Source organism: Xenopus laevis, chromosome 6L (assembly GCF_017654675.1).
Source record: "Xenopus laevis strain J_2021 chromosome 6L, Xenopus_laevis_v10.1, whole genome shotgun sequence".
NCBI lineage: Eukaryota > Metazoa > Chordata > Amphibia > Anura > Pipidae > Xenopus > Xenopus laevis.
Window position 1 is genome coordinate 106,569,188 of NC_054381.1, and position 27,549 is coordinate 106,596,736.

The following is a 27,549-nucleotide window of genomic DNA, read 5'->3' on the forward strand; positions in this document are numbered from 1 at the left end:
GAAAGTCCCGCCCAAGAATAACCTGGTACAACAATTTTTTACCACACCAACCTCATGAGTAACGGTGCCACAAGCAGTGGAAATTGTCACTGTCAACAGTGGATATGTCCGAGTGTCCCCGTGTATGCAAACGACACTGAGAGTTTTTGCTTCCTGACGCATCTTCTTGGACACGTTCCCTTGTACAAGGGTAACCATACTCCCTGAATCAAGCAGGGCTTTACCAGAAACACCGTTCACATCCACTTTACATTCAAAACACCTTTCTGGCAAATCAGGACCTGCAATGCAAGCTGGTTGAGCATAAAAGGATACTCTCCGTAGGACATCACACTGCATAGGTTCCACCTGTAGGGGGCACTGAGCCCGCATGTGGCCCCATGCCTGGCATCGCCAACACTGCACACCCCCATACTTCTGGGGCATTGTGGGGCCTGGCTGTAATGCAGGAGGGACAGTGGATAATCTCTTGTCGTCGTCCTTTATGCTGGTTCCAGGGTTCCGTGCAGAACTCTTTCCTGCAGAAGTGAACTTTGCCGCCCGGGTTGGAGCGGGGTCTAGATGACTTGTCGGGGGTAGTAGCTCCTCCACTGTGGTGTATCTCTCCACCATCTCCACCAGCCGGTCCGCTGTTTTAGGGTCTCCATGACTGACCCAGCGCTGTAGTTCAACTGGCAGCGACCTCAGAAACCGGTCTAGCACGAAGCGTTCCACCATCTGTGGACCGGTGAGTATCTCAGGCTGCAGCCACTTTGTTGCCAGCTGTATTAGATCATACATTTGTGACCTCGGTGGAGTATTCTTCCGATACTTCCAGCTGTACACCTTCTGTGCCCTGACTGCTGTGGTCACTCCCAGACGGGCAAGGATCTCTGCCTTGAGCCGGTCATAGTGGAGGGCGTCTGCAGGGGTAAGGTCATAGTAAGCTTTCTGCGGATCCCCAGTCAGGAATGGGGCAAGGAGACCAGCCCATTTGTCTCGGGGCCATTCTTCCCGCTCTGCAGTCCTTTCAAAGGTCATCAGAAAGGCTTCCACATCATCTGTGGGCATCATCTTTTGCAGGAAATTGCTTGCCCTTATTATTGTCTGGCTGTTAGGGTTAACCACTGCTGATTCTCGCCCATGAGCTAGCTGTTGTACTGCCTCAGCCAGCATTTTGGACTGGGCCTCTGAAGAATCCCGCAGGGCAGTGGCTTGAGCTGTAGTAGCTTCCCTGAGTGCAGTCAGTTGCACCTCTGTGGCCTTCTGCTGAGCTGCCATGCTCTGCTGCAACTGCACTGTTGCCATGGCCAATTGCCGCAGCAACTCCTCCATGATACACTGGAGCCTGGCCCTTTAAATTACACTTTTTAAATGGAAACTTTTCTCTGCAGTGCTGCTGCCCGCATCCGAAACACCACTTGTAATATTGAGGGGGAATCGCAGCCAGCACGCAGTACACAGTTTCTTAGAGAAAGTCAATTTATTTTGAAACTTAAACTCAAAGTAGCTTTTCCTCAGCAGAAAGTAAAATTAACATATAATAAACAGCTTACTTCAGCTTGTGAAATTCCTTTGGGTTTACAATGTCCAAAGCAGGCCTGGTCAGTCCACTTGAGGCCAAACAACAAACCCAGCAAATGTCCAATATTAGCAGACTTTAGTCCTTTGCACACAAGGATATATGGTTCAGTCCTTTCCCTTAGCCTGTACAACGACTTGCAGCTCACAGGCTCCAGGCACCATTCTCTCCACCCTCAATTGCACCTGTGACTCCTCTTTATGCAGAGTCAAAATCAGGTGTGTACCTGGGTGGAATACATGCTGCTTAAAGGGACCATAGCCCAAATAATGGGGAAATATACCTCCCGTCAAGGATCCAACCCTGGTGACCTCTACAATATTGAGATCAAAATTACGGAAAGAACCCTTATCTGGAAAACCCTAGATCCCGAGCAATCTGGATAATGGGTCTCATACCTGTATTAATTTTCTTATAACCACAAACAGTGCAAGGCATAATAACCTAACCTTTCACCCTGTGTGGGAAGGAAAACAGTCATATTCTTAATAAAAATTACAATTGCGTATTCTCTGTTAATATAAAGGATAAAACCTATTTTTAGGTGTCGGTATCACTTTATCAGATAAGTATCACTTTATACAGAATGTCTTGTCTGGTCTTTCGTATCTGCAGTTCTACAAAATGGCACAATGTGGGAGATAAGTCACAATAACACAGTATGTTCTTTTATGAAGAATAATAAATGAAGAGCTGCACAAAGAGTCCAGAAAATGTAAACAGGTACGGGACCTGTTATCCAGAATGCTTGGAACCTAGGATTTTCTGGAAAAGTGATCTTTACATAATTTGGATGTCCATGCCTTAAAGCTTACTAATAAAAATAATTGAAACATGAATTAAACCAGTAGGATTGTTTTGCCTTTGATGAGGATTAATTATATCTTAATTGGGATCAACTGCAAGGTACTGATTTATTATCACAGAGAAATAGGAGTCTATGGGCAATGGGCTTCCCATAATTCGAAGCTTTCTGGAAAATGGGCTTCTGGATAACATATATTCAAAAATAATAAAATAGACCAGTATACACTTCTTTTTTATGGAAAGGAGATTTAATACTGTAACTTGTAAAGTGGCTTTTGCATGTTTCCTTGAATCACACAAACTCCTCTTCATTGTCTACAAGAACAGGCTCTTTTTCAAAATGGGGCTTAGTGGTAGTGAATCACAAATACAACCTTCATAAAGCACCACTAGAGGAATGTTCTTCTCTATTACTCACATAGTAGAGATAATTTTGGGTCCTAAGACAAAGTTATCCTACCTTTCTGCTCTAAACTCCCACAGTTTAGACCCACACAATCATTTCCCCTTGGAACTCCTAATGCAAAGTAATAGTGATTGTGAATCAGGAGAACTTCCTCATACCAAGTTATGTACTTACGTTAAAGGGGCTGTTCACCTTCCAACACTTCTCGGTTCAGTTCAGTTGGTTTCAGATGGTTCACCAGAAATGAAGACTTTTTCCGATTACTTTTTACGTGTGACCGTTTTTCTAATATTAAAATGTAAAGTTTCATTTTTCACCTTCTTTATCAGCTCTGGGAGGGGGGGTCGCTGACCCTGTAAACTGTTGTAAATTGATACATGTAGTTGATACATTTCTTATCTTTGTCCCTGCTGAGCAGAATCCCTGAATATCATTAAAGGTAGCTGTTAGAATCGATACAACAGTTGTTAATACTCGGGTGATGCTGCTGAGAAATGTATCAGCTAAATGTTGCAAAATTGTAACAGTTTAGCAGGGGAAGGGAGTTCGAGGGGATTAGTTGCCCGAAGAAGAGCGTGTGTCTCTGCCCATCGAATCTGCAGTGATTACTGAGCTGCCAGACTGAAACACCAGAGACGGAACTAGGGGTAGGCATGTGCCTAGGGTGCAAAGCTTGAGGGGTGCCAGGCACGTACCTTTCACTGCTGCCTACCCCAGTCCGGTCTGCAGTCCTCGCCGTTGCGCTCATTTGCGTGCTTGCATACCTACGCATCCGGTCAGTGCGCATGCGTGCGCTCATGTACGGGTGCTCATATGTATGGCTGGGGGGGCTGATGCACCTGGCCGGGTTGCCTGGGGCACCTGCTCGGTCCGGTCCAGCCCTGGGCAGGAACCTTACACTTTTAAAAGATTTTAAAGATTTTGGACAAATGGTAAAAAATAAAAGATGGAAAGTCATTGAAAATAGTCTTTATTCTGGAGAACAATATAAAAACAACTGAACTGAAAAAAGTCTTTGGAAGGGTAACAACCCCTTTAAGACTACTAAAAATGCATATAAAAAAAACTAATTAGTGCCCAAAATGGCCTAGGAGGTAATGATAAGAATGCCAAGATTAGGGGTACAGTAGATCTTATTCTCAAATACCTGCATCTTACTTCTGCTAATTGAACCAATACACTTAACTGTAACCATATAGTCCTAATAAATGTCAGTGCCAGTAGCTATGTAGATGATCCTGTGTAACATGCTATTTTCATAATGTGATCAAGGGGTATAACTGGTTCCTGCTGCATACATGTTGCCTATTAGTTGATGTCTTGTACAATAATGATAATAGAAACCCCTCACCCCTGTCACTTCCCTCCCTCATCCCCCCTTTCCAGTTGGCTCCTGTGCAAAGCCTCCCAGGTTGTTGCTGTCCAGCAGTAGCAGCAGCAGCAGCAGGAGTGATGCTCAGGTGGAGCAGGAGAATGTTGCAGCGCTTTTGTGCGTCAGGTCGGACTGTGGTGCTGCAGGCGCTCGGCTGCTGATACTCTCAGGTGCTCCAATGCAAAGAGACTGCTGATGGAAAAAATGACCACCAAATGGATTTAGGCTGCTTTTTAACTTTGTAGGTGAATACATGCCAAGCAAATCTGCCTTAAAGCCGGCTGTGCGTTAGCTTCGAGGCCAGATGTGCGGAGGACGGATTCGACCTACACTGTGAGCACTTATCAGTCAGAGGGATTCAATGCTAAAGTTTCATTGCAGCTCGGATACTGGAGCATTTAAAGGGACAGAGCACTGGACAGTCAGTGAATTCTTCTCCCGGTGAAGCAAATCGCTGTTGGTCTGGATTTATCTAGCAGTTGGTCTGTGCCTATACAATCTAACTACTAATATGCAACAATCCCATTGCTTACACCATTGATTTTCTCCTCTATGGGGGATTTGGTTCTGTTAATCCGGATTTAATAGCGGAAATATTGCTGTTTTTGTGAAGCTTCGGTGGAGAACGTTGCAAAGGTGGAGCGAGCAAGGGCAGCGGATGACGGATCCATTCATCCTTTCCATGCACCGGACCCAGGAAGCGCCACTGTGTAAATCGCCTCGATGCTTCGATCTTCCATTGATCGCAGATGAAATAAGCGATCGTTGGTTTTGCGGCAGAAGCGATGGTTCGTTTCCTGATTGGTGACAGCAGTTATGGTAAAGTGAGCAGTCGCTGTCCAGCGATCTGTTGCAGCGGAGCTCCAGTGGTCTGGATCGCAGATGTCGTGTAGAAGGATGTGCTCGGCTGCGGCGCTTGCAGACATTTATCTGTGGATGCGATCGAGGTGATCGAGAGGAAGTGGCGATTCCTGCTGCTGTCTTGGATTTTTTTTTTCCTAATCCATCCTATTCCCCCGCACTGGAAGTCCTCCTGTATCTAAATGGAATTAGTGGAGATCGAAGCCCCTTGTGTAAGGAACAGACATGATCCATGGGCGCAGTTTGTTTCACAGTAAGTGAGCTCCACTCTCAGCCATGAATATTCACTAGACTCTCTCTGTACCGTTGTCTAGTTGATTTGCAGTGTTTTAGCTGTTTGTCTGAATGGCCCAATATTAACCATCCTGCTGCTGGGCACCCTTGTCCAATGTCGGGCTTTGCCCATTATTGAGAGATGAGACTAATATTGGGATATGGGAGAGAGATCTGGCTGGATTGTGCTGGGCATGATTGACATTCACTGGATGTAGCCTAACTATTTCCTTATGCTGTGATGCTTGCTGCTGTAAGGTAGCTCAGTGCTGGCTTTTCTGCAGTGATTAGTAAATGCTACACAACTGCCCTTTGAAGAGACATGTATATAGGTTTAAACCTTGTGCTTATAGTGTTTATCCCCTGCAGTGTGTTGATTTTTTTTAAAAAAAGGACATGGTTGAGGTTGTTGTTTTTCTGGAAACAGCACTAAAAATTGCCCCCAGCTTCACTGTATTAAACATTCAAAGGCCATTTAATGTGTGCCTGTGTATTAAGGAGGTTCATTTCCATAACTCATTAAGCACCAAGGACAGCTCCATCTGTGTGTCAATATATCAGTCTTTTGATGCCACTGTCTCTTATCATAGCTGCCTTTCCTCCATCCCTTTCATATACCTCTTCCACTAACACAGCCCAGAATAAACTCAAATACATTTTAATAAAAGTACTTCTGTGTGACATGAGGCCTGCCTAGGTAGGACTGTGTGTGTTTGTGTGTGTGTATTTTTTTTACCCACCCGAATAAACCCTAGTTTTAGATTTTTTGCAACCGGCTACTAAAAGTGAACTGGCTTCATGCAAATCATGTGAGATTCATATTCCCCCTAAGGAGTATCAAAGAAAAGCCTCAAAGTTTAATGTGATCTTTGGATATTTCTCCATTGACATGTACTCAGAGGCTTTATTTATTTTTTATTTCTCTTCATCTGAAGGCTGTGAGTAGCTTATTTAATGTGCCAGATGTAAACCAGACTGTTCTGCTATTTTACCTGTGCCACAGACATACAATATGTTACCTGGACATAGTCAAGTGATGTTTATTCCTGTCATTTTAAATGATCTGTGACATTACAAGGTTAGAATGTTTCACCCTGAACAAAGTATTTTATTGCAGATTGATCTCCAAGTATAAATGCATTTGAAAAACAAAGTGTCTTCTTTTGTTTCAGTTGTAACAAGTCTAATTATTCTTCATGTGTCTTGGGCAACAAAAACAGAAGGTAAGTGCCTTACAAGACTGATCTTTTATTTACAGAACATTATACAACAGATTAGCATGGAAATGTAGTTAAAATATATTTAACATGTTAAGTTACACAGAGTATTAGCAAGTATGGAAGCAAGTTGCCCAGTGACCTATAATACCCTGCCTTAAAGTGCTCTAACCTTAATAAAAGCTTTGCTCTTTTAAGGAACAGTGTTTCATACCAATGGTTATTGTGTTTCCTATGTTTGACATATAATGGGATCTAGTTATTAAGGGGTGCAGCATGTGAAGCCATGTCCCAGCTGGGCTCCGTTTTTTTAATGCAGCAAGAAAGTAGGTGCTGAGCCTGGTGGAGCACCCCTGCTTTCTTTAGTGGAATTGTTAGTAAGAAGAGAAGCAACTGTAGGGTTAGGGAAAGTAGAATAAAACTCTACTGTCTCACAGATATATCTCTTGGCTGCAATAGGACTGTAACGGTAGTTGACATGACATGGTTGATGTCACCAAACGAGCAGATCTCTCCCCGATATGCCCACCTTGAGTTGGACAATATTGGGCTGATCCAATCGTGGGCCCAAGGGTCCAACGATCGAATCATAACGATGGGTAAATGGGCTGTCGGATCGAAGGACTGCATCAACAAAAAGATGCGTTCCACGATCTAATGGGATTTTTAGTCCCGTTCAATCAACATCTGGCCGACTTTCAGCCAGATATCGATCGGGGAAGCCCATCAGAGGGCCAGCAGATTAAAGGCCTGTGCAAGTGATACAAATAATGGTCTGTTGGGTTACTATCTAACTGGAGACTGGTCAGATATTTATTGGGTATTAAGTGCTCACTCAGAGTCTACACCTTTAACAGTAACTGGAACAGGGTTGGTGGCTGCCAAGCAGGTGCACGAAAAGCCTGGATTAGATCAGCTGACCAGACATGGTATCCACCAACATGCTGGGTGGGTTGGGCTTTCTTGTCCTTTAACTGTGAGACACAAGGCTCTATAACCATATTTCCCCAGTGTTTCAGGTTTTCTGCCATTACTGCAATAAAAAAGATGCTGTTAATAGAATGCATATACAATGTTGTATGTTGGTCTTATACATAAAGATTTTCTATCTCTGTTTTTTTTTTTAATTTCTTTAGACAAACAGACCACCACAGAAGGGCAGAAACCAGTAGAGTGTGGTTCTTGGACAAAACATTCAAATGGAGGCACATTCACATCTCCCAACTACCCCAACAAGTACCCTCCTGACAGGGAGTGCATCTACATTATAGAAGGTATATATATATATATTTGATATTTACTTTCAATACGCTTAAGAAATATAGGCACATATTTGTTCAGAAAAGGTCTGTTTATTATGTTATAATATGGGCAAAGTTTGCCAGAAAACCATACAATATAGCAAACTATCTTTTACCTTTTTACAGGTCTAGTGCAGTTAGACTAGTGAAAGCAAATGCCACCCTGATTGGTTCCTTTGGTTTTCTAGATAAGTATTATATCGTTTTTGTATGGCTTCTAGTAGGTGACCCTATAACATAATTAATGTTATTTTCCTAATTCCCAGAGACAGGTATAATTATATGATCAGAGGTATGTTCATGATGGCCATATGTAACATTCATGCTATTATTAGGGTGCTATGATGATGTAATTATTATAATAACTTATGTAATATTCTTTTTTGATGCTGCAGTTTTGCATAGTGTTAGTCACTGTATCAAAATTTCAGGACAGTATGAAGTTGCTCCTTGGAGAAATGAAGGACAGGCACTACAGTATACATCATCATAATCACGGTCAGATTTTACTGCAGTGATGTTTTTTCTTGGGTTTGCAGAATACAAATGCACCATATCTCCCTCTATATATATGGATAATGATAATCATGTCTTATAATTGCAGATGCATTCTTTTATTCTGGTTCTTGTGAATGCCAAGACTGGCAATAGGTTTTCGTTCCGTTAAAGACTTTTAGAGTTCATAGGAAGGTACGAGTAAAAAGTGTTCTGTGATTTATCAAATGGCTTACACTGAGCTCTATTCAGTGCCCTGAAATGTTTTGCAATGCGGTTTGGGATGAAGCATGTTAAAGCAATGGCATAGTACTGAAAAATAATATGATACTATTGGGTTACCTTGTGGTTTGTTTACATATTTACTGCAAGGACTCTAGTTTAATTTCACTATTAGCTTCAGAATCACGAGTCACAAAAAAAAATCACATTTTAATGAGATCATGGGCAAGCAAATAATCGTTTGCAAAATGAACATAATTCTGATGTTAGATAATCATGTGCATTCTTATATGAGGCTCCTGAATTGCCATATTACGTGTGAAAGCTACATGCAGATCAAATCAACCATATTTGTGATAATGTTATTAAGCATACAGCTTTTTAGATGAATTTTCAGGTGTTAATGTTTGAATGATAGCGAAGAAGCTAAAGGTTGGGGTCTATGATTATCAGTCACAGCCAAGACTGTTGTAGGGAACACCAACATACAATGCAGGACATCAGGATAAAGTCCTGAAGAAGGTTGTGTGCAACAAAAAATGCAGGTATAGAGCTATAGATGCAGGTTTTATTTAAAACATTTATAATATTTTTTGTACCTTATATTTTGCCCGTCCCACTTTAGATCATGTCACTTCCAGTTTGTGGGTAGGAGGTTGGGTTATGGATAAGGCAGTTGCGGGTCAGATAACTGGTCCAAGTGGGTAAAATTGTTGGTTTCAGCTCCAAGTTTTGGGTCACAGGTCTAAGTCAGGTCTTGGTTTAAAAGATTGGGCCTGTGCAGGACTCTGTATCAGGAGATAGAAGATGGCTAAGAGAATTAATATTTATCTGTTGGTAACAAATGAAAATCCTTGTTTTTAGTTACTGAAAAAGCCTAAAACACTTTCAAATCTAGTGATAAAAGAATCCATTATCCTCAATACACCACAGTAGTTCCGCTCAAACACTACGGGGTACATTTACTTAGGGTCGAATATCGAGGGATAATTAACCCTCGATATTCGACTGTCGAAGTTAAATCCTTTGACTTCGAATTTCGAAGGATTTGCCGCAATTCATTTGATCAAATGTTCGAAGGAAAACTCGTTCGATCGAACGATTAAATCCTTTGAATCGAACAATTCGAAGGATTTTAATCCATCGATCGAACGATTTTCCTTTGATCAGAAATTTGTTAGAATGCCTATGGGGACCTTCCCCATAAAAAACTTTCGAAATTCTAAGTATTTTTTCTTCTATTCATTCACTCGAGCTTAGTAAATGTGCCCCCAAGCGTCCGATTTACTAACATTCGGACTTTCTTTTTTTTCACAAATTGTATTTTTTGCAATTGTGAAATTTTATTCCATACACTGTGCATTTGCAAAAGTAATTTGTTCACAAACTTTGCAAGGAAATCGTTGATGCCTAAAGTCGTTCAAAAAGGATGCAACTGATGACAATCTTGGTTGCTAATGATCGCGTTGGTCTTTGCGAACGGTTTTTATGATAAAACACATTACACTCCCCCAATAGTGGCTTCAAAAAGCTTTAATAGCACTAAAATTCAACCTTTAATGGACAACTAAACCCTAAAAATGAATATGGCTAAAAATGCCGTATTTTATATACTGAGCTTATTGCACCAACCTAAAGTTTCAGCTTGTCAATAGCAGCAATGATCCAGCACTTCAAACTTGTCACAGGAGGTCACCATCTTGGAAAGTGTCTCTGAGGCTCACAGGCTCAGTTGGCTTTAAGCAGCTGTTGAGAAGCTAAGCTTAGGGGTCATCACAAATTATGAAGCAAAAAATGAGGTTGGTCTGTAATATAAGCTGATGCTACAAGGCTGATTATTAAATTCTGATGCTAATAACATTTAGTGATGGGCGAATTTGCGCCGTGAAAAATTCACGAAATGGCGCCAGTGTTTCGTTTTTGACGAATTTGAATTGAATTTTCGCAGCGAATTTTCACGGCCGTTTCGCAAATTTATTCGTCAGAGGCGAATTGCGCAAATTCACCACAAATTCGCGTCTGGTGAATAAATTCGCCAATCTCTAATTACAATGGTTTCTGTGCTGCCATGTAGTAATTATCTGTATTAATTACTAATCAGCCTTATTTTGTGACATTTATATTCTATGTGTACTGTATATTGTGAATGGGTCCCTAAACTCAGTAAGTGACAGCAGCACAGATCATGTGCAGTGAATCAGCAGAAAATAAGATGAGGAGCTACTGGGGCATCTTTAGAGACAATCTTTGCAATCTTGACAATCTTTAGAGATCTTTACTGCTAAAGGGCTGTGGTTGCCTTGGGCTGGTACAGAAACCCAAAACATAATGTACAAAATTTCTAGCTGCTTCTTTAGATAGACTTTAGTTCTCCTTTAATAAATGAGCCTCCCCATTTCAAATGTCAATATAGAGTTAATATAGGGTCAACACATAGGATCACAAATTAACTAATTTGTAAATATGTCTGTGATCCTAATTGTAATGACACTAGTGATATTTCACATGGGTAATACCTTGGTGTTGGCTTTGATAATCATGTGAGTCCTTTGTGAAAATGACTTGAGAACAACTGGTCTAAGCCCAAGACCAGTTTGGTGAATTGTTGATCTTTGCCTGCTCCTCACTTGATTTGCACAGTGGTCTCTCCCTACCAGGCGGCAGTTGCTCTAAGCCTTGTGTTACTGCCAATCTTTGATGTGCAGCATCTCTATACATGGCACATGTCTAAAGTGAGTGGTGCTTTACATTTAATTTCACATACTGGGGAATTTCTACTATATACATGGTTAGGCACCTAGCTCGGTGTTTCTGCACCTTAATAAAAGTCAGAGTTAACTCCATATTATTTATGTACTTTTCTGCTACCGGATGGCCATATATGGAGTGATGTTGTTAAACGGTTTGGTCAATTCTATCAGTATTTCAAGACCATTGTGACACATCTGAAATTCTGAGTTGAGGAGCAGGTCATGTGTCAGTAACTTCAATCATATAAACAACCCTTTGTAAGAAAGCAGGTCCACGTGTCTAATTGTCACATAAATAACTCACTGTATATAAATGTTTACGAGCCCCCCCCCCCCCCGGAAAGAAGGTTGCTAATCCTTAAACTACATTAACAGGCAGAGCAGGTGCTTATTGAGATTTTATATGGACATGACGTCTGTAGCAACTTGTAGGCTCTGTTTTTAATTTTTAATCTGGCTACGAATTATATTCCTTATTTACTTTACTGAATTCATCTTTTTGCCTATACCTGAAAAATTGTTCGTCTTGTCTGCATGCTTGTATGTGTGTACAGTGTATTTGCATAGCAACATAAATCCTTTATTTTTATGGCCCAGCATATAATGTAATGCAGCACATGAAAGAGCCTGTTAATCATTCACATCAGCCACGATGTACACAGCAGTTTGTTATGCTAAAAGCAACCATAAAAAAAACAGTCATCATCGTATACAGTATATACACTATGGTCACATACTGATGAAGCAGATTGGAAATAATACAGATGAGCTGTAAAACCTTTCTTGGTAAATATATAACACCCAGCATGCTTCACTTCATTATCATATGTTGGGGGATCTGCACATTCCAGTGCATTATCAGTCTGTCCATTATCCAATGCACCGTTTGGATCCACCTGTCCGGAGCAATGACTTCCTATGTATTTATCATATGTTTATATTCATAGTGGTGGGGATATGATGCTACCATCCAACATACTGCTCACAAGGTTTTGTCAATCAAATATTGATATTACACACAATCTATACACTAGTTTATTCAAGGTTCCCATACCACTGAAGAACAGCGAGTGCTACAGATTTTCTTCCTGATACATTGAACTGTATAACTTTATAGTAGGCTTGGGAATTAAATGCAGCTTGCTGATTCTTAGAAAGAGGCTTGAAGCAGTGTCTTTTAGTGCCATCACCTGAATGGGAATTGTAAGCAAACAATATTAAAAATAAGATATTTTTTTAAAGCTAAAGTAATGACCAGTTTGAGATACAGGAATGCATTTTAGTTCCCATCATTTAACAAGGTTTACATCTCTTGTAAAAAAAAAAAAGATGTATTTTTTTGAAATTCTTTACAGAGAAAGCTCCAAAATACAGAAGTGTCATTTATGTACCTATTGTTTTTTTAATGATCTGCTTTTTCTCTGTAACATTAAAACAGAACCTTGTACTTGATGTATAAATCCATGCTAATGTAAAACAAATCCCATTGAACTTAGTAGTATTAAGGAATAGTTAATAATGTAGAATAGTATGGTATGACCTTTATTTAAAATAACCCAAAATGCAAAAACTCTGTTTAATAGATCCCTTACTATTATTACATTGCACAAACAAGAGATTTAAAATGATAAAACAGACAATGCAACAAACAGAAAGATAAGTAAGAAAGAGAGAGAATAATGTTGGGGCACAGCATTCTTTTAGAAAAGGCCAAACTTAACCCTAAAAGGAGATTGCTGTTTAAGGCAAAGAGAGCAAAGTCTTTTACCTTCTAATGCCTTTTGCACTCAGAGGAAAGCATCTCGTCCGAGTTTCCACAAAGACACTCAGGAGGTAATGAACTAAAGGTGCAGAGTTTACTACTAATTTAATAAGCTATAGCGAATGGATCAGCAGTAAACCAAATGCAACCAATCAGCATTTTTAAGCTGTAAGAAAACAAAAACCTAATTGGTTGCTATGGTTCACTAAATATTGTATTACTAAAGTCTGTCTTCTGAGTAAGACTCCAATATCACCCTAGGGGTGCTTTAATGAGACTTAGCTGTTGGGATCCCAGATAGGGTCTTGATGTTAAAGTCAAATGATTATTTTGGTTGAAGTAGTCAACCAACTAACTGTGTGCTATTTATGAATTCTAGCATACATTTTTAACAGTGTCAGAATTCATATTTATGTTATACAGTACAAAACATTTAATGCATCTTGCTGAGGATAGAGACGCTGAAGGATAAGAGGTGGAAGAAGCAGGTCTAGTTAATATGGAATTTAGGACTCAAACTGAAATTGCTCATGGGGAATCAATATATCACATAATCAGTAAAACATATAATCAACCACTGCATAATAGTGTACTGCAACTGCAAAATCATCTGCATCAATTAGTAATGCACAAGGCATTCAGATACAAATCCAATCCTTCCACTGTGACAGTCACTTGGGGGTGAATGCAGTTACCTGATCATTCAAACAAAAAAGCTGCCTGACATTACTCAAACACTATTGATCCTCCTGGGGAGTGGGGTCGCTGGCTTGTGACCTGACAAAATGCATAAAAGAAAGTGCTGAGCAATTAGGTAACTAGGGAGTTTTACCTGAACGCTATCATCAAATTAATTTGTATGTACGGTAGCTGTTTTACATTATTTTCCTACTTTAACAAAAACCATCAAAAGACATCAAAGTAGAAAAGGTTCATTCTTAGAGGCCCATTTATCAACATTCTCATTTTAGTGGTTTTAGAGACCACAAATAAACAAATTTTCTCTACAACCACAAATGCCGTGTAATTTATTAAAAGATTCGTACTGTATATAAAAAGTATCAATAGAAAAAAATGCAGAATGATGCAATTAAAAATATGAAAACCTCTAAAAAATATTTTTCTGACAATTACTTGCAAAAAAAATCCTCTAGCAGTCTAAAAAAAAAAGGTCCAATAGGATGAGCGCAACTCCTTTTGACTTCAATGGAACCTTGACTGCTTTTACTTTCCAAAGTTTGTATTAGAGTTTCTCGTGGTTTTTTACACTTAATAAATCTCAAATTGCATGCGTTTTAGAGAAATTTAAAAAAACACAAATTTTTTTGAGAAAATATTATTTCTGATACAAAAAGAAATCAGAATGTTAGTAAATAGGCACATAGGGCCATTTAATCAGATTTTATTTAAAATGATATCGTTTGTAAGACAAAGCTAGTACAGGTATGGGACCCATTATCCTGAATGCTTGGGACCTGGGATTTTTCTGGATAAGGTATTTTTCTGTATTTTAGATCTCTTTACCTAGATCTACTAAAAATAATTTAAACATTAAATAAACCCAATAGGCTGGTTTTGCCTCCAGTAAGGATTAATTATGTCTTAGTTGGGATCAAGTACAAAGTACTATTTTATTATTACAGAGAAAAAGGGAATCAGTTTTAAAAATCTGATTATTTGATTACAATGGAGGCTATGGGAGACACCATCCCATAATTTGGAACTTTCTGGATAACGGGTTTCCAGATAACCCTGGATCCCATACCTATACCTTGTACATGATCCAAACTGAGATAAAATGAATTCATATTGGAAGCTAAACCAGCCTTTTAGGTTTATTTAGGGGCCGATTCACTAACTTCGAGTGAAGGATTCGAAGTAAAAAAACTTCGAATTTCGAAGTGTTTTTTGGGCTACTTCGACCATCGAATAGGCTACTTCGACCTTCGACTTCGAATTGAAGGATTCGAACTAAAAATCGTTCGACTATTCGACCATTCGATAATCGAAGTACTGTCTCTTTAAAAAAAATTTGACCCCCTAGTTCACCATCTTAAACCTACCGAACTCAATGTTAGCCTATGGGGAAGGTCCCCATAGGCTTTCCTAATTTTTTTTGATCGAAGGATATTCCTTCGATCGTTGGATTAAAATCCTTCGAATCCGACGATTCTAAGGATTTAATCGTTCGATTGAAGGAATAATCCTTCGATCGTTCAATTGTACTATCTGCGCTTAATTAACCCTCGATATTCGACCCTTAGTGAATCGGCCCCTTAATGTTTAAGGGGCAGATGTATGAAGGGTCGAATATCGAGGGTTAATTAACCCTCGATATTCGACTAGGAACTAAAATCGTTCGACTTCGAATATCGAAGTCGAACGATTTAGCGCAAATCCTGCGATCGAACGATCGAAGGATTATTCATTCGATCGAACGATTAAATCCTTCGAATCGAACGATTCGAAGGATTTTAATACAACGATCGAAGGAATATCCTTCGATCAAAAAATCTCAGGCAAGCCTATGTGGACCTTCCCCATAGGCTAACATTGACTTCGGTAGCTTTTAGCTGCCGAAGTAGGGGGTCGAAGTTTTTCTTAAAGAGACAGTACTTCGACTATCGAATGGTCGAATAGTCGAACGATTTTTAGTTCGAATCGTTCGATTCAAAGTCGAAGTAGTAGTCGAAGGTCGAAGTAGCCCATTCGATGGTCGAAGTAGCCCAAAAAACACTTCGAAATTCGAAGTTTTTTTAATTCGAATCCTTCACTCGAGCTTTGTAAATGTGCCCCTAAATGATTTTAATCTAGAGTATACTGATCCAAATTATGGAAAGACCCATTATCTGGAAAACTCCAGGTCAAGAGCATTCTGGATATCAGGTTTCATTTCATACTTTTAATATGTTGTTTGAATGCACAGTGCTGCATATTCATGTGAGACATAACTCCATACATTTAAATGGAAATTCTAAGCAGTGATATATAGTCTGTATATAAAACTGATCGAATGACTATCTTTCCATCGCGCTCACAAAATACTCTCTTGGGTAGGCTGAATGTCACATATTCCAGGAAGTTGTTATCCCATTTATATGACAGAACAATGGACACAAGCTGCGTCTTTAGTGTGCAAGCCTCAGCTCAGTGTCTACCTCCTCCTTTTCCATTGGCCTGAGATGGAGTAGTAACGTGTACATGTATTATTTTTAATTTACAAAAGAATCGATAAAATATGAAGCTGTCATAAACCAAATACACTTTAGACTACAGTGTAAACTGATAATCCTTGAAAGAGCTTGCTATTCTTGCAAAATTAAAAGGGCATAATTACAAATCTTTCCAGTACATTTTACATTACACAATCCAAAATGCGCAGTTCATTATCTTCTTGGTAATCCTCCAACACGTTTATTGTTCGTATTGCTACTCTTACATCTACTTTCTTTAATTATAATAACAATTTTCTACTTTATTTTAAGCTTGCTGCTTCTTTCCAAAACACTCTCAATTGACTGTGTTAGTATAAATAATGTTGGATCTTAAGACTCATGTAACAAGAAACTGAATATTTCTTTCCAATGATATTTCTCTTCCAGCGGCTCCTAGGCAATGCATTGAGCTCCATTTTGATGAAAATTACTCCATAGAGTCTTCTTGGGAATGTAAATTTGATCACATTGAAGTTAGAGATGGACCATTTGGCTTTTCTCCAATCATTGGGCGCTATTGTGGACAACAAAGCCCACCTTTGATAAAATCAAGTGGAAGATTCCTTTGGATTAAATTTTTTGCTGATGGTGAACTGCAATCTTTGGGGTTTTCTGCACAATATAATTTTACACCAGGTGAGTAAGAAAAAAAAACATTTATTTTTTACTTTTTGGTTTTGTCTGTTACGTTATATATAATTATATATATATATATATATATATATTGATGAGATAAGCCGATGAAGTTCTGTTTTTTTGAGTACCATTGTCATTGAGATACTTGCTCATTTCTTCTTCTTCGCTACAATTGTTGTTAGGGCTGACTAAAGCTTTTTTTTTTTACCATAACCAGTGCTTTTGCTCAGAAGAGATAATTAATGGCGTAACTTTCATAGCTGTTAGGATGTACATTGGGGGTATTTGACATTTAATAACATCACTGTTATCATCAATCTATATAAACTGTCAAAAGCCACATTTGAGCTTAAATTGCTGTTTCCTTAACTGGCCCTGATAGGGTACTTATATTGTAAATTAACAATCTACACTATTTTCTTGTATTTTCTCTTGGGCATTCATTCATCGTATCTTTCTTTCTTGCCCTTTTACACTGGCTGTTGCTCACATTCCTCACATTGAACTGTTCAGCATTTTTCTCTCTTCGCTTTGTTTTTTTTTTTAACTCTTCATCTTCACACTATTTGCTAGAAAGTAAAAGGGCAGGTAATTAGTTTAAATGTGTTGATTATTATATAATATGTTATAGAATGGCACTTTTTATTCATTATTTAAACAGCATGAAAATAAAGAGATGGTTTTAATCAGAGAATATTATCTTAATATCCCTCTCAGTTTGCTGTTCTAGTAAAATATGAAATCATGAGCACTGAGAATGCTGTATATGTCATTAATTTATGACATTAATATATCTATCGACGGTATAGATCACCTTTATTGTAGATATATACATATATATATATATATATACATATATATATATATATATATATATATATATATATATATACACACACACACACACACATATATATATATATATATATATATATATATATATATATATATATATATATATATATATATATATATATATATATATATATATATATATGTCTTATAATACATACACAAGAGCCATGAATATCTATTCAATTATATATTTAATATTATAACTAGTGATGGGCGAATAAATTCGGCAGACATTGATTAGCTTCAAATTTCTGTGTTTCGTCGCCCACAAATCGGCTTGTGCATAAAAATTGATGTGCATCAAAATTATTCGGACACCCATTGACTTTTATGCATTTGGACAAAATAGTCACAAGTATAAAAATTGTCAAAAATAATTTTGACGCCTATTGAGTTCAATTTGTCGTTTCGCAAATTGTTTTGCAAATTATTTGGCGAATCAAAACGAGACAGATTCGCCCCATCACTGATTATAACCTATTTATAAATATAAATAATATAAATATAAATAAATGATGCACTTTTACTCCTGAACTTGCAAATTAGAATACAGATGTTCATATATACTGAATTTAGGCAAGTCAGAACCCTGAAGGAGCGCTCTTTACCCATTGCCCCCTCAGTGATTGCAAGCCTCATCTAACTCATAATCCAATCCAAAGTATATCAATTTATTTCCATAGGCACATAATGTGTTATATTCTCTATACGTTATCTTAAACCAGCTCCTGCAGTATCTGAATTTACCTGGCAGGCAAATTTGGACATTTAAAATATGGTCCCATTGTTTAATACTTAACACACATATATATATATATATATATATATATATATATATATATATATATATATATATATATATATATATATAATATACACATACACAAGTGGTTATCATTTCTGCCTTAAAGTGCTGTGGTCCTGCATTTGATTCTGGTCAGCTCATTATCTGCTGAAATTTAGGGTCAGTCCACACGAGCAGATTCGGGGAGATTAGTCGCCCCAGCGACAAATCGCCTCTTCCTTGGGGCGACAATCTCCCCGAACTGCCTTCCCCCTGCCCTCCACCGACTAAAATGAAAATTCACATGCTGCGCTTCGTTTTTCGAAGTTTCCTTGTGAGGCAACTTCGGAAAACTAAGTGCCATGTGTGAATTGCCGCAGACGATTTTCATTCGTTCGGGGAGATTGTCATCTCGAAGAAGAGGCAATTTGTCTCTGGGGCGACTAATCTCTCCGAATCTGCGTCGTGTGGACTGACCCTTATATTCTAACCCTTATATTCTCTCCTTTCACTTGAGTTTCTTGCAGACACTTTTGTTTTCTCCAGCATTCAAAAAACATAGAAAACAGAATTAGGTGTCCCAAACCTTTTTTCCCATGAGTCAGGCCCGGACTGGCCATCTGTGAGTTCTGGCAAATGCCAGAGGGGCTGCCATAAGATGCCATAGAAAGTCACTATTTTGTGGGCTGGTGGTGAGCTGATTGGTCCTCTGTGTACCTGAAATGCCAGGGCCTATTTTGACTCCAAGTCCAGACCTGCCATGAGTCACATTCAAATGTAAAAAAAGTTGGAGAGTAACATAAGCATGCAAAAAATATGGCTGTGATTTGCTATTGGTAGCACCGATGTGGACTGGAAATCTATAGGAGGCTCTTTTTGGCAGTACATATGGTTTTTATGCAATTAAAATTTGCCTTTAAAGGAGAAGGAAAGCTATGGAGGCAGTTTATTGCAATAGTACAAGCTATAACACTATATTTATTCTGTACAATGTTTTACCATACCTAAGTAAAAAGCTCTAGAAGCTCTCTGTTTGTTTAGGATAGCAGCTGCAGTACTAGCTTGGTGTGAAATCACTTCCTGCCTGAGTCTCTCCCTGCTCACTTATAGCACTGGGCTCAGATTACAGCAGGGGGGGGGGAAGAGGAGCAAACTGAGCATGCCCATGCCCGGGGCAAGGAGGTTTAAGATGAAGGCAGGAAGTCTGATACAGAAGCCCATGTGTACACAATAGAAGGAAAGAAATGCAGTGTTTCTTTTGACAGAGGACTCAGAACAGCATTACTTTGAGGGTTTACTGGTATATTTAGATGGACCTTTCTGATAAGGCTTACTTAGTTTTAACCTTACCTTCTCCTTTTAAGTCAGGAATTCAAAAATAAGACCCAGCTTTGATAGCACTGGGAGAGCAACAAACAATGGGTTGGTGAGCAGCATGTTGCTCGCGAGCTACTGGGGAACCCTAAAGAATTTTCAGCAGTTTGATACTTTCCCAATCATCAGCAATTATCAGCACTTTCCTGATTGACAGGAACATTTTTTTTATATAAGGTACTTGCCTAATAATCAGAATGGGGTGTCAGCGTGGGAAAAATGATTTGAACAATAATTTTCCACTCAGTAATGAATTGTTCTAGAGCTGAAAATAAATAGTTAAATCCAAAAGTATTGGCACTGTTTTACCGCCATTGCCACTTACAATTTACTTATACTTAATAAATCAGCCCCTCGCTGTCAGGTTAATTGGAGGAAACTGACCCTAGTGTGCAAATGTTAGGGACCTTAGATTATAAACTCCACCAGAGAATGTTGAACAATCTTTGTAAGAAGTGTCAGTACTCTGTAACAAAGAATAATAATATAAAATGGCATGAAGCTTCCACACACCCTCTTTGTTCAATATGTAACACCTTAAATTTTTTTATATTTTTACATCTTTGTGGGGTTTTATTGCCCCATTCATTCTTGCACATGCAAGGTATTCAGAAAGTATTCAGATCCAATGGCAAATACAAATAAATATGTAGAGTATTGTAATAGTTTGCCCTTTTGGGCCACAAAACATATAAACCACAGATCCTACCATTGGTTTGTGCTAATAAGGAAACCAAAAGAATAGTGGGGAAAGATAACTTTGAAATACAATTTCTTCACAATCTTTTACTCCATAACTCTTTCTCCCAGTAAAAAGACATCACCATGCAAGCAGGTGTCACCTCTTTGACATCAAAAATATATTACAAGCCACTCTTTACAATGTGTGAGCAGAATGATTTCTTTCTCAGATACATGCTGTAGGACATTGGAAATGCACAGTTTATCAGGGAAATGTAATGTCATCATAGTGTCAATTTAATCTCAGACAGTCACAAATCCTAAAACATTTCCATATAACTTGAGTTTTTTGTAAGTCTGGTTTTCATATATACACAGGTCTCAAGGAAATGTGGAACTGAATCCATTTACTGGCTGTACAAATGTTATTCTGCTACAGCGGAGTGGCTATAAAGGCTGATTATTTAATACTATAGTAAGAAATTCCAGCGGAAGCACACCTTAGCTTTTAGTATTGTTTTCAAAGTAATAGATAACATAGTTTTGCAATTCATATTATTATACTAACCTTTTGTGTTATTTTTGAGCTGTCTGCCCTTTATCAAACTGTGAAATTGTATAATTTCTAGAGCCATGCCATTTAGAAAGCAGATGAACTGTTTATACTGATATATACTGTATGGCTAAAAGCATGTGGACACCACTGGTGTCACTACTTCATACAATGACAATGATAATCCACGACTTTCTACTTTTTGGCAACAGTTTGTGTTTCAGCACTAACATTTCTTCATGCAAAAAAAGGTCCATACAGAATGAGTTTGCAGAGATAGAAGTGAAAGGACATGACTGGTGTGAGTCCTGAGCTCAGCCCAACTGAATACCTATGGGATCAACTGGAACCCCAACATGAGCCAGGCATGATCTCCAACATCATTGTCCAAACTCTCATGTATAACTGGAAGCAACTCTCACCAACAATGTTCCAACATCTAGCTTTCCCAGAAGAGTAGAGAGTAAGGACAGACTACATGTTATTACCCTTATTATTTGAAATGTTGGAGAGGCAGGTGTCCACATACATTTGCCCATCTAGCGTATTTCATTTTTCCTTTTATTAGTATTTATCCTTCTATTCTTCATTAGATTATATTCAAATTCCCAGCAACTGCTATAGTACTAAACATTTCAGAGGGGCAACAAACACCAGTGTTCAAATAAGATAAGTGACCATTAGGGATGTAGCGAACTGCCGATTTGGTAAAAAAAAATGCGAACGTTCGCGGACAGTTCGCGAACTTCGAACACCCGCTAAAATCGTTCGATTCGAACGATCGAAGGATTTTAATCGTTCGATCGAAGGATTTTCATTCGATCGAATGCTTACAATCGTTCGAACGAATGGAAATCGTTCGATTTTTAGCGGTCGAAGGAATTCGAATGGTCGAATGGTCGAACGACTTGTATTCGAATCGAACGCGAACTCAAAATGCGAACGTTCCCAAACGTTCGCGAACATTCGGCGGACGCGAACGGTCGAAGTTCGCGCGAACTAGTTCGCAGCAGAACAGTTCGATACATCCCTAGTGACCATTTACATTGCAAAATGAATGTCATTTACCTTGTTGGCATTATACAAATAAAATGAAAGAATGCCTAATATACAGCAGTAAGGACAGTGATCTTTAGACTTAAAAACATGAGAAAGTGGAACTGGGTGGCAATATGCAGGAGGAACACTGGTGTAAGCTTTGGTTAAACTTGAAACACTGCACTATTAATAAGGCTGTTGCTTGAAGCAGGGTATAAAGGTTTCTTGACCCCAGCTAGGATATCGGAATTTACTACAACGGTTTTCGGGTAACTGTTTCCAGGGTTGTTCTGCCCTGGGCACTATGGGACATATATGGTGGTCTTGCTCCAAGGCAATCCGGGTCCGGATTGAGGAAAACTCCATATGATGTCTTATTGTATGCTGTAACAAAAAAACACACCAGCACACGAGACTTGTATCTGCAGGGCAAGCCCTTGCAAAAGTTTTTACTGCGGTGTGTTCCTGATGAACTTACCAGGGCCCAACTGTGTCTAGTTAACTTTTTTTTATTAGCAGCAAGACAGACTCTAGTTAAATCCTGGAAACAAAGGTTGATTAACTTTCCAAATCTAAAGGCGAAGATAGACTGGATATTTGTTCATTAAAACCTGACCAGTATGACCTTAGAGAAATATGAAAAAATTTTAAAAAAAAAGGCAGCCCTGGGTTGACTACAGATAGTAAATTATTAGATTTTTATATTACAGGTCATACCTTAAAATGGGACCTTAACATATCCCACAGTGCCTTGCAAAATCTCCCAAGCTTATTTTTATAGTGGATACTATATCATTTTATCTTACACTGTATTCTGTCACCTTTGAATATTGATCAAGGGAAATCATTCCTCGGATTAGAGTAAATGGCAAATTGCTTTTATGAAAATATATTTTTTTTTCTTTTTTGGTAAATATCAAAGGATAAAACATTGATTTGTGATAGCACTTGCCATAAGATCAGCCCTAGAGGTCAAATTAAAGAACATGTGCTGCATAAACAGAGAACTCTGAAATGCTTATGTACAGTATTACTGCAAGCAAGAGACCTGTTGGTTGTGTTCTCAAGCTATTGTGAGATTGGGGGATGTCTGAAATCTTTGTAGGATGTGCATTTGGATTGGGGTCCTAACCTTTGTGTCCTCAGCTGTTGCTGAACTACAAATCTCACTTGGCTCCAACATAAAATCTATTGTTGAAGATTGCTGGGTGTTACAGTTAAGCAGTAGCTGTGGATTGCTTATTGAAAAGAGAACATTGATCGATTATTGATTGGACTGCGAAGTCAATACGTCTTCTTACTAGGCAGGCCTGTTTTGCTTGTTTGTGGCAGCCTGCACATAAAATAAATAGCAGTCCATTGCTGGTGGCCTTTAATATGTGCTATAAGAGTTAAGAGATGGATAACCTACACTTAAAGCGGTTGGGCTACTGCTTTTGTTGTATAAATGAAAAGGGAAGCTTGCTCTTTATGAGGAATGCTTTATTCAAAAGTAATTCAATCGGGATATGTCATATAGTATTAATATTTTCATAAATCTAGTATAAAAGCTGAAGGCTGTGTTGTTTTGTGCTCAGTACAGCATTATATTACGTTGTATTGTACACAGTTGTATTCTTGCACTCAGGTATAATGTAATCTGATTGCAAGAACAGTTACATGTACGTATTAGAAAACCCTGTTCAAAGCTATTGTTATTTTTGTAAAAAAGCATATGTTTGAGCCTCTCTTTTTAAATCCTAGCTTAATATCTGTTTTTATTTTGTGTAAATGCAAATATGGTACTTGGATTTGCAGTTTTCCTTTTAGGATAGGAATAAGAAGATATTTATATTTAAAATGCATACATACTGCAATGTACTTACTTTGTAATGCTTAATATATTGCAATGGATGATAGCATTTGGCACTTAAGTGAAAATGTTATACTGTATTTTTATTAGCTTTTACATACTCCTTTAAATCTTTTTTCCATTTTAAAGTACATATTTTAATATGATATACCACTATCTGTGCACCTTAGAACAGGGAAGTTCTTTTGTTATAGGAGAAGAAATAATAACCTGAAATAGAAAGAAAACAGCTTTGATTTTGCCTCCAATAAGGATTAATTATATATCAGTTTGGATCAAATACAAGGTAATGTTTTATTATTACAGAAAAAAAAGAAAATCAGTTTAAAAATTTGGATTATTTAAATAAAATGGGAGATGGTCTTTCGGTAATTTGGAGCTTTCTGGATAACGGGTTTCCGTTAATGGATCCCATACCTGTAGGGCCAATTTGACACTGAAAGTATTTTAATGCATTTAGCACCTGCCACCATGTAGGACTGCCAAGTAAAGAGCTGAGCACTTTGGGCATATCTTTTTAAACTTCAGCAACTGTTATAATGAGTTAATAATAATGTACAGTATATATTATATGTTTACTGACACATAAAGAAACCTGACTGGAATGAATGACTAGTAAATACTAGGAATATTGGGGAATCCATGGACTCAAATAAGTACAGCTCTCATATAGGGGCAAATTCACTCACTGCGCAACACTACTACAGGCGTAGATTCGCCAGTACACTGCTAATTCACTAAAATTCGAAGTTGCTGCCGGGTGCCGAATGATGTCGAAGTTGCACTAGTGTTATTGCGCAAAGGGAAGTTGCGCGAACATTGCCTAATTTGCATACGGCAGGAAGTTAAAGTTGAATGCACGTATATGTTGCAGCAAATACATTACACTACACAAGCCCGGGAAAAAAAATATAATAAAGTTGTTATATTGCCCTAAACATGAGCCCAGTGTATAGTTTATGTCCCATATGTTAGGAAATGTAGGGGGAAGCCGGTTACCACAAAAAAATGTTACGCTCTTTTTCAGCCTATCACCCTGAACTCACCGGAACTCCTACCTACTCTATTGCACTTCGCCTGGTCTGAGGTGGTGAAGGCAAGTCTGGCGTAAGAGGTAACGTTCAGTAAAATCCGCATCTTAGTGAATTTGCGTAGTTACGTCCATTCGCCAGAGCGCAAATTTGCCAGGCGTTACAGAGCGAAGTACCGCTAGAGTGTATCTCCTTCGCTAGCGACGTCACGCTGGCAAATTTTCTCCCGTGTTATTAACTTTGCCTTATAGTTTTGCTTTCTAAAGAACTGCCATTTAGAAATGATAGAAATGTTTCTGAAATATCTGTCTTTAGTAGCCTTTAAGAATCTTCAGTTACAATAATGTCATTCTAGCACCTTACACAAGACTTTCATGGAAGTCATGTAAAACCTCTTTGTTTTGTGTTCCCTTGAATGTTAATAACTAGGGATGTAGCGAACGTCGGAAAAAAAGTTCGCGAACATATTCGCGAACTTGCGCAAAAATGCGAGCGGTTCGCGAACGGTTCGCGAACCCCATAGACTTCAATGGGAAGGCGAACTTTAACATCTAAAAAAAAAATTTCTGGCCAGAAAAATGATTTTAAAGTTGTTTAAAGGGTGCAACGACCTGGACAGTGGCATGCCAGAGGGGGATCAAGGGCAAAAATGTATCTGAAAAATCTGCCTGTGTGTGCTTGGAAGAGATAGTGTAGGGGGAGAGCTGTTAGTGATTTCAGGGACAGATGATAGTAAGTTTGCTGGCTAGTAATCTGCTTGATACTGCTCTGTATTGGAGGGACAGAAGTCTGCAGGGATTTGAGGGACATTTTAGCTTAGGTAGCTTTGCTGGCTAGTAATCTACTGTTCTCTTTAAACAACTGCCATACGTTGACCTTGTAGGCATTGTTTGCCCAGTTTTTTTGGACGCAGCCACTGAAGCACAGTTGCCAGAAAAAATATGCCATATAAATGCTGAAAATAGTCATTTTTTGCCATACGTTGACCTTGTAGGCATTGTTTGCCCAGTTTTTTTGGTCGCAGCCACTGAAGCACAGTTGCCAGAAAAAATATGCCATATAAATGCTGAAAATAGTAATTTTTCGCCATACGTTGACCTTGTAGACATTGTTTGCCCAGTTTTTTTGGTTGCAGCCACTGAAGCACAGTTGCCAGAAAAAATATGCCATATAAATGCTGAAAATAGTCATTTTTTGCCATACGTTGACCTTGTAGGCATTGTTTGCCCAGTTTTTTTTGGTCGCAGCCACTGAAGCACAGTTGCCAGAAAAAATATGCCATATAAATGCTGAAAATAGTCATTTTTTGCCATATACGTTGAGTCAACGTATGGCAAAAGGGGCACCGGTGGTGGAGGAAGTGTTACGTGGGGTGGCCATAGCAGTGGAGGATGAGGAGGATGTTGTGGTAAAGTTAGAAACGGTAGAGGATGGGGTGTGCTGTGTAAGCCAGTCAACTACCTCTTCAGCATTTTGGGAGTTCAGGGTCATTGGCTTTTTAAAACTGGGCAATTTGCTAGGGCCACAGGATTGCATAGCAGCATGGCCCCTAGCACGGCCTCTGCGTGGCGGCCTGCCTTTGCCTGGCATTATTTTTAAAAAAACAACAACAACAAAAACTCAGTTGGTTTTTCTGGAAACGATAATACACACAGCTAGATGGCAGTTTGAAGAAAACAGTGTGCAAATAATGCCTACAAGGTCAACGTATACACTACTACAGTGGTGGATACGGATTACGTAAAATATATGAATGCTGCTTGAAAAAAAGTAACTCAAGTGGTTTTTCTAGAGACGATAATATTATCAATATTTAGACAAAATGTGAACAAGCTCACACAGCTAGATGGCGGGTTGAAGAAAACACTGTGCAAATAATGCCTACAAGGTCAACGTATACACTACTACAGCGGTGGATACGGATTACGTAAAATATATTATGGCTGCTTGAAAAAAGTCACTCCGGTGTTTTTTCTGGAGACGGTAATATTATGGATATTTAGACAGAATGTGAACAAGGTCACACAGCTAGATGGCGGGTTGAAGAAAACAGTGTGCAAATAATGCCTACAAGGTCAACGTATACACTACTACAGCGGTGGATACGGATTACGTAAAATATATGAATGCTGCTTGAAAAAAAGTAACTCAAGTGGTTTTTCTAGAGACGATAATATTATCAATATTTAGACAAAATGTGAACAAGCTCACACAGCTAGATGGCGGGTTGAAGAAAACACTGTGCAAATAATGCCTACAAGGTCAACGTATACACTACTACAGCGGTGGATACGGATTACGTAAAATATATTATGGCTGCTTGAAAAAAGTCACTCCGGTGTTTTTTCTGGAGACGGTAATATTATGGATATTTAGACAGAATGTGAACAAGGTCACACAGCTAGATGGCAGTTGGTTGAATAACACACCGGGCAAAAAATGCCTACAGGGCAAATAATGCCTAAAAGGTCAACTTATACACTACTACAGCGGTAGTAAAATA

General features: G+C 38.6%; 1 protein-coding gene across 1 annotated transcript in view; it reads left to right on the forward strand.

Annotated features, from left to right (window-relative positions):
* Positions 1-3,808: 3,808 nt before the first annotated feature.
* Positions 3,809-27,549, forward strand: part of LOC121394476 (neuropilin and tolloid-like protein 1) — a 32,472-nt gene continuing 8,731 nt past the window's right edge. Inside the window, exons 1-4 of the mRNA XM_041565630.1 lie at positions 3,809-5,260; positions 6,453-6,503; positions 7,634-7,771; positions 16,630-16,878. Of these exons, the coding sequence (XP_041421564.1) occupies positions 5,233-5,260; positions 6,453-6,503; positions 7,634-7,771; positions 16,630-16,878 (466 nt within the window). The 5' untranslated portion in view covers positions 3,809-5,232. The remainder of the gene's footprint in view (positions 5,261-6,452; positions 6,504-7,633; positions 7,772-16,629; positions 16,879-27,549) is intronic.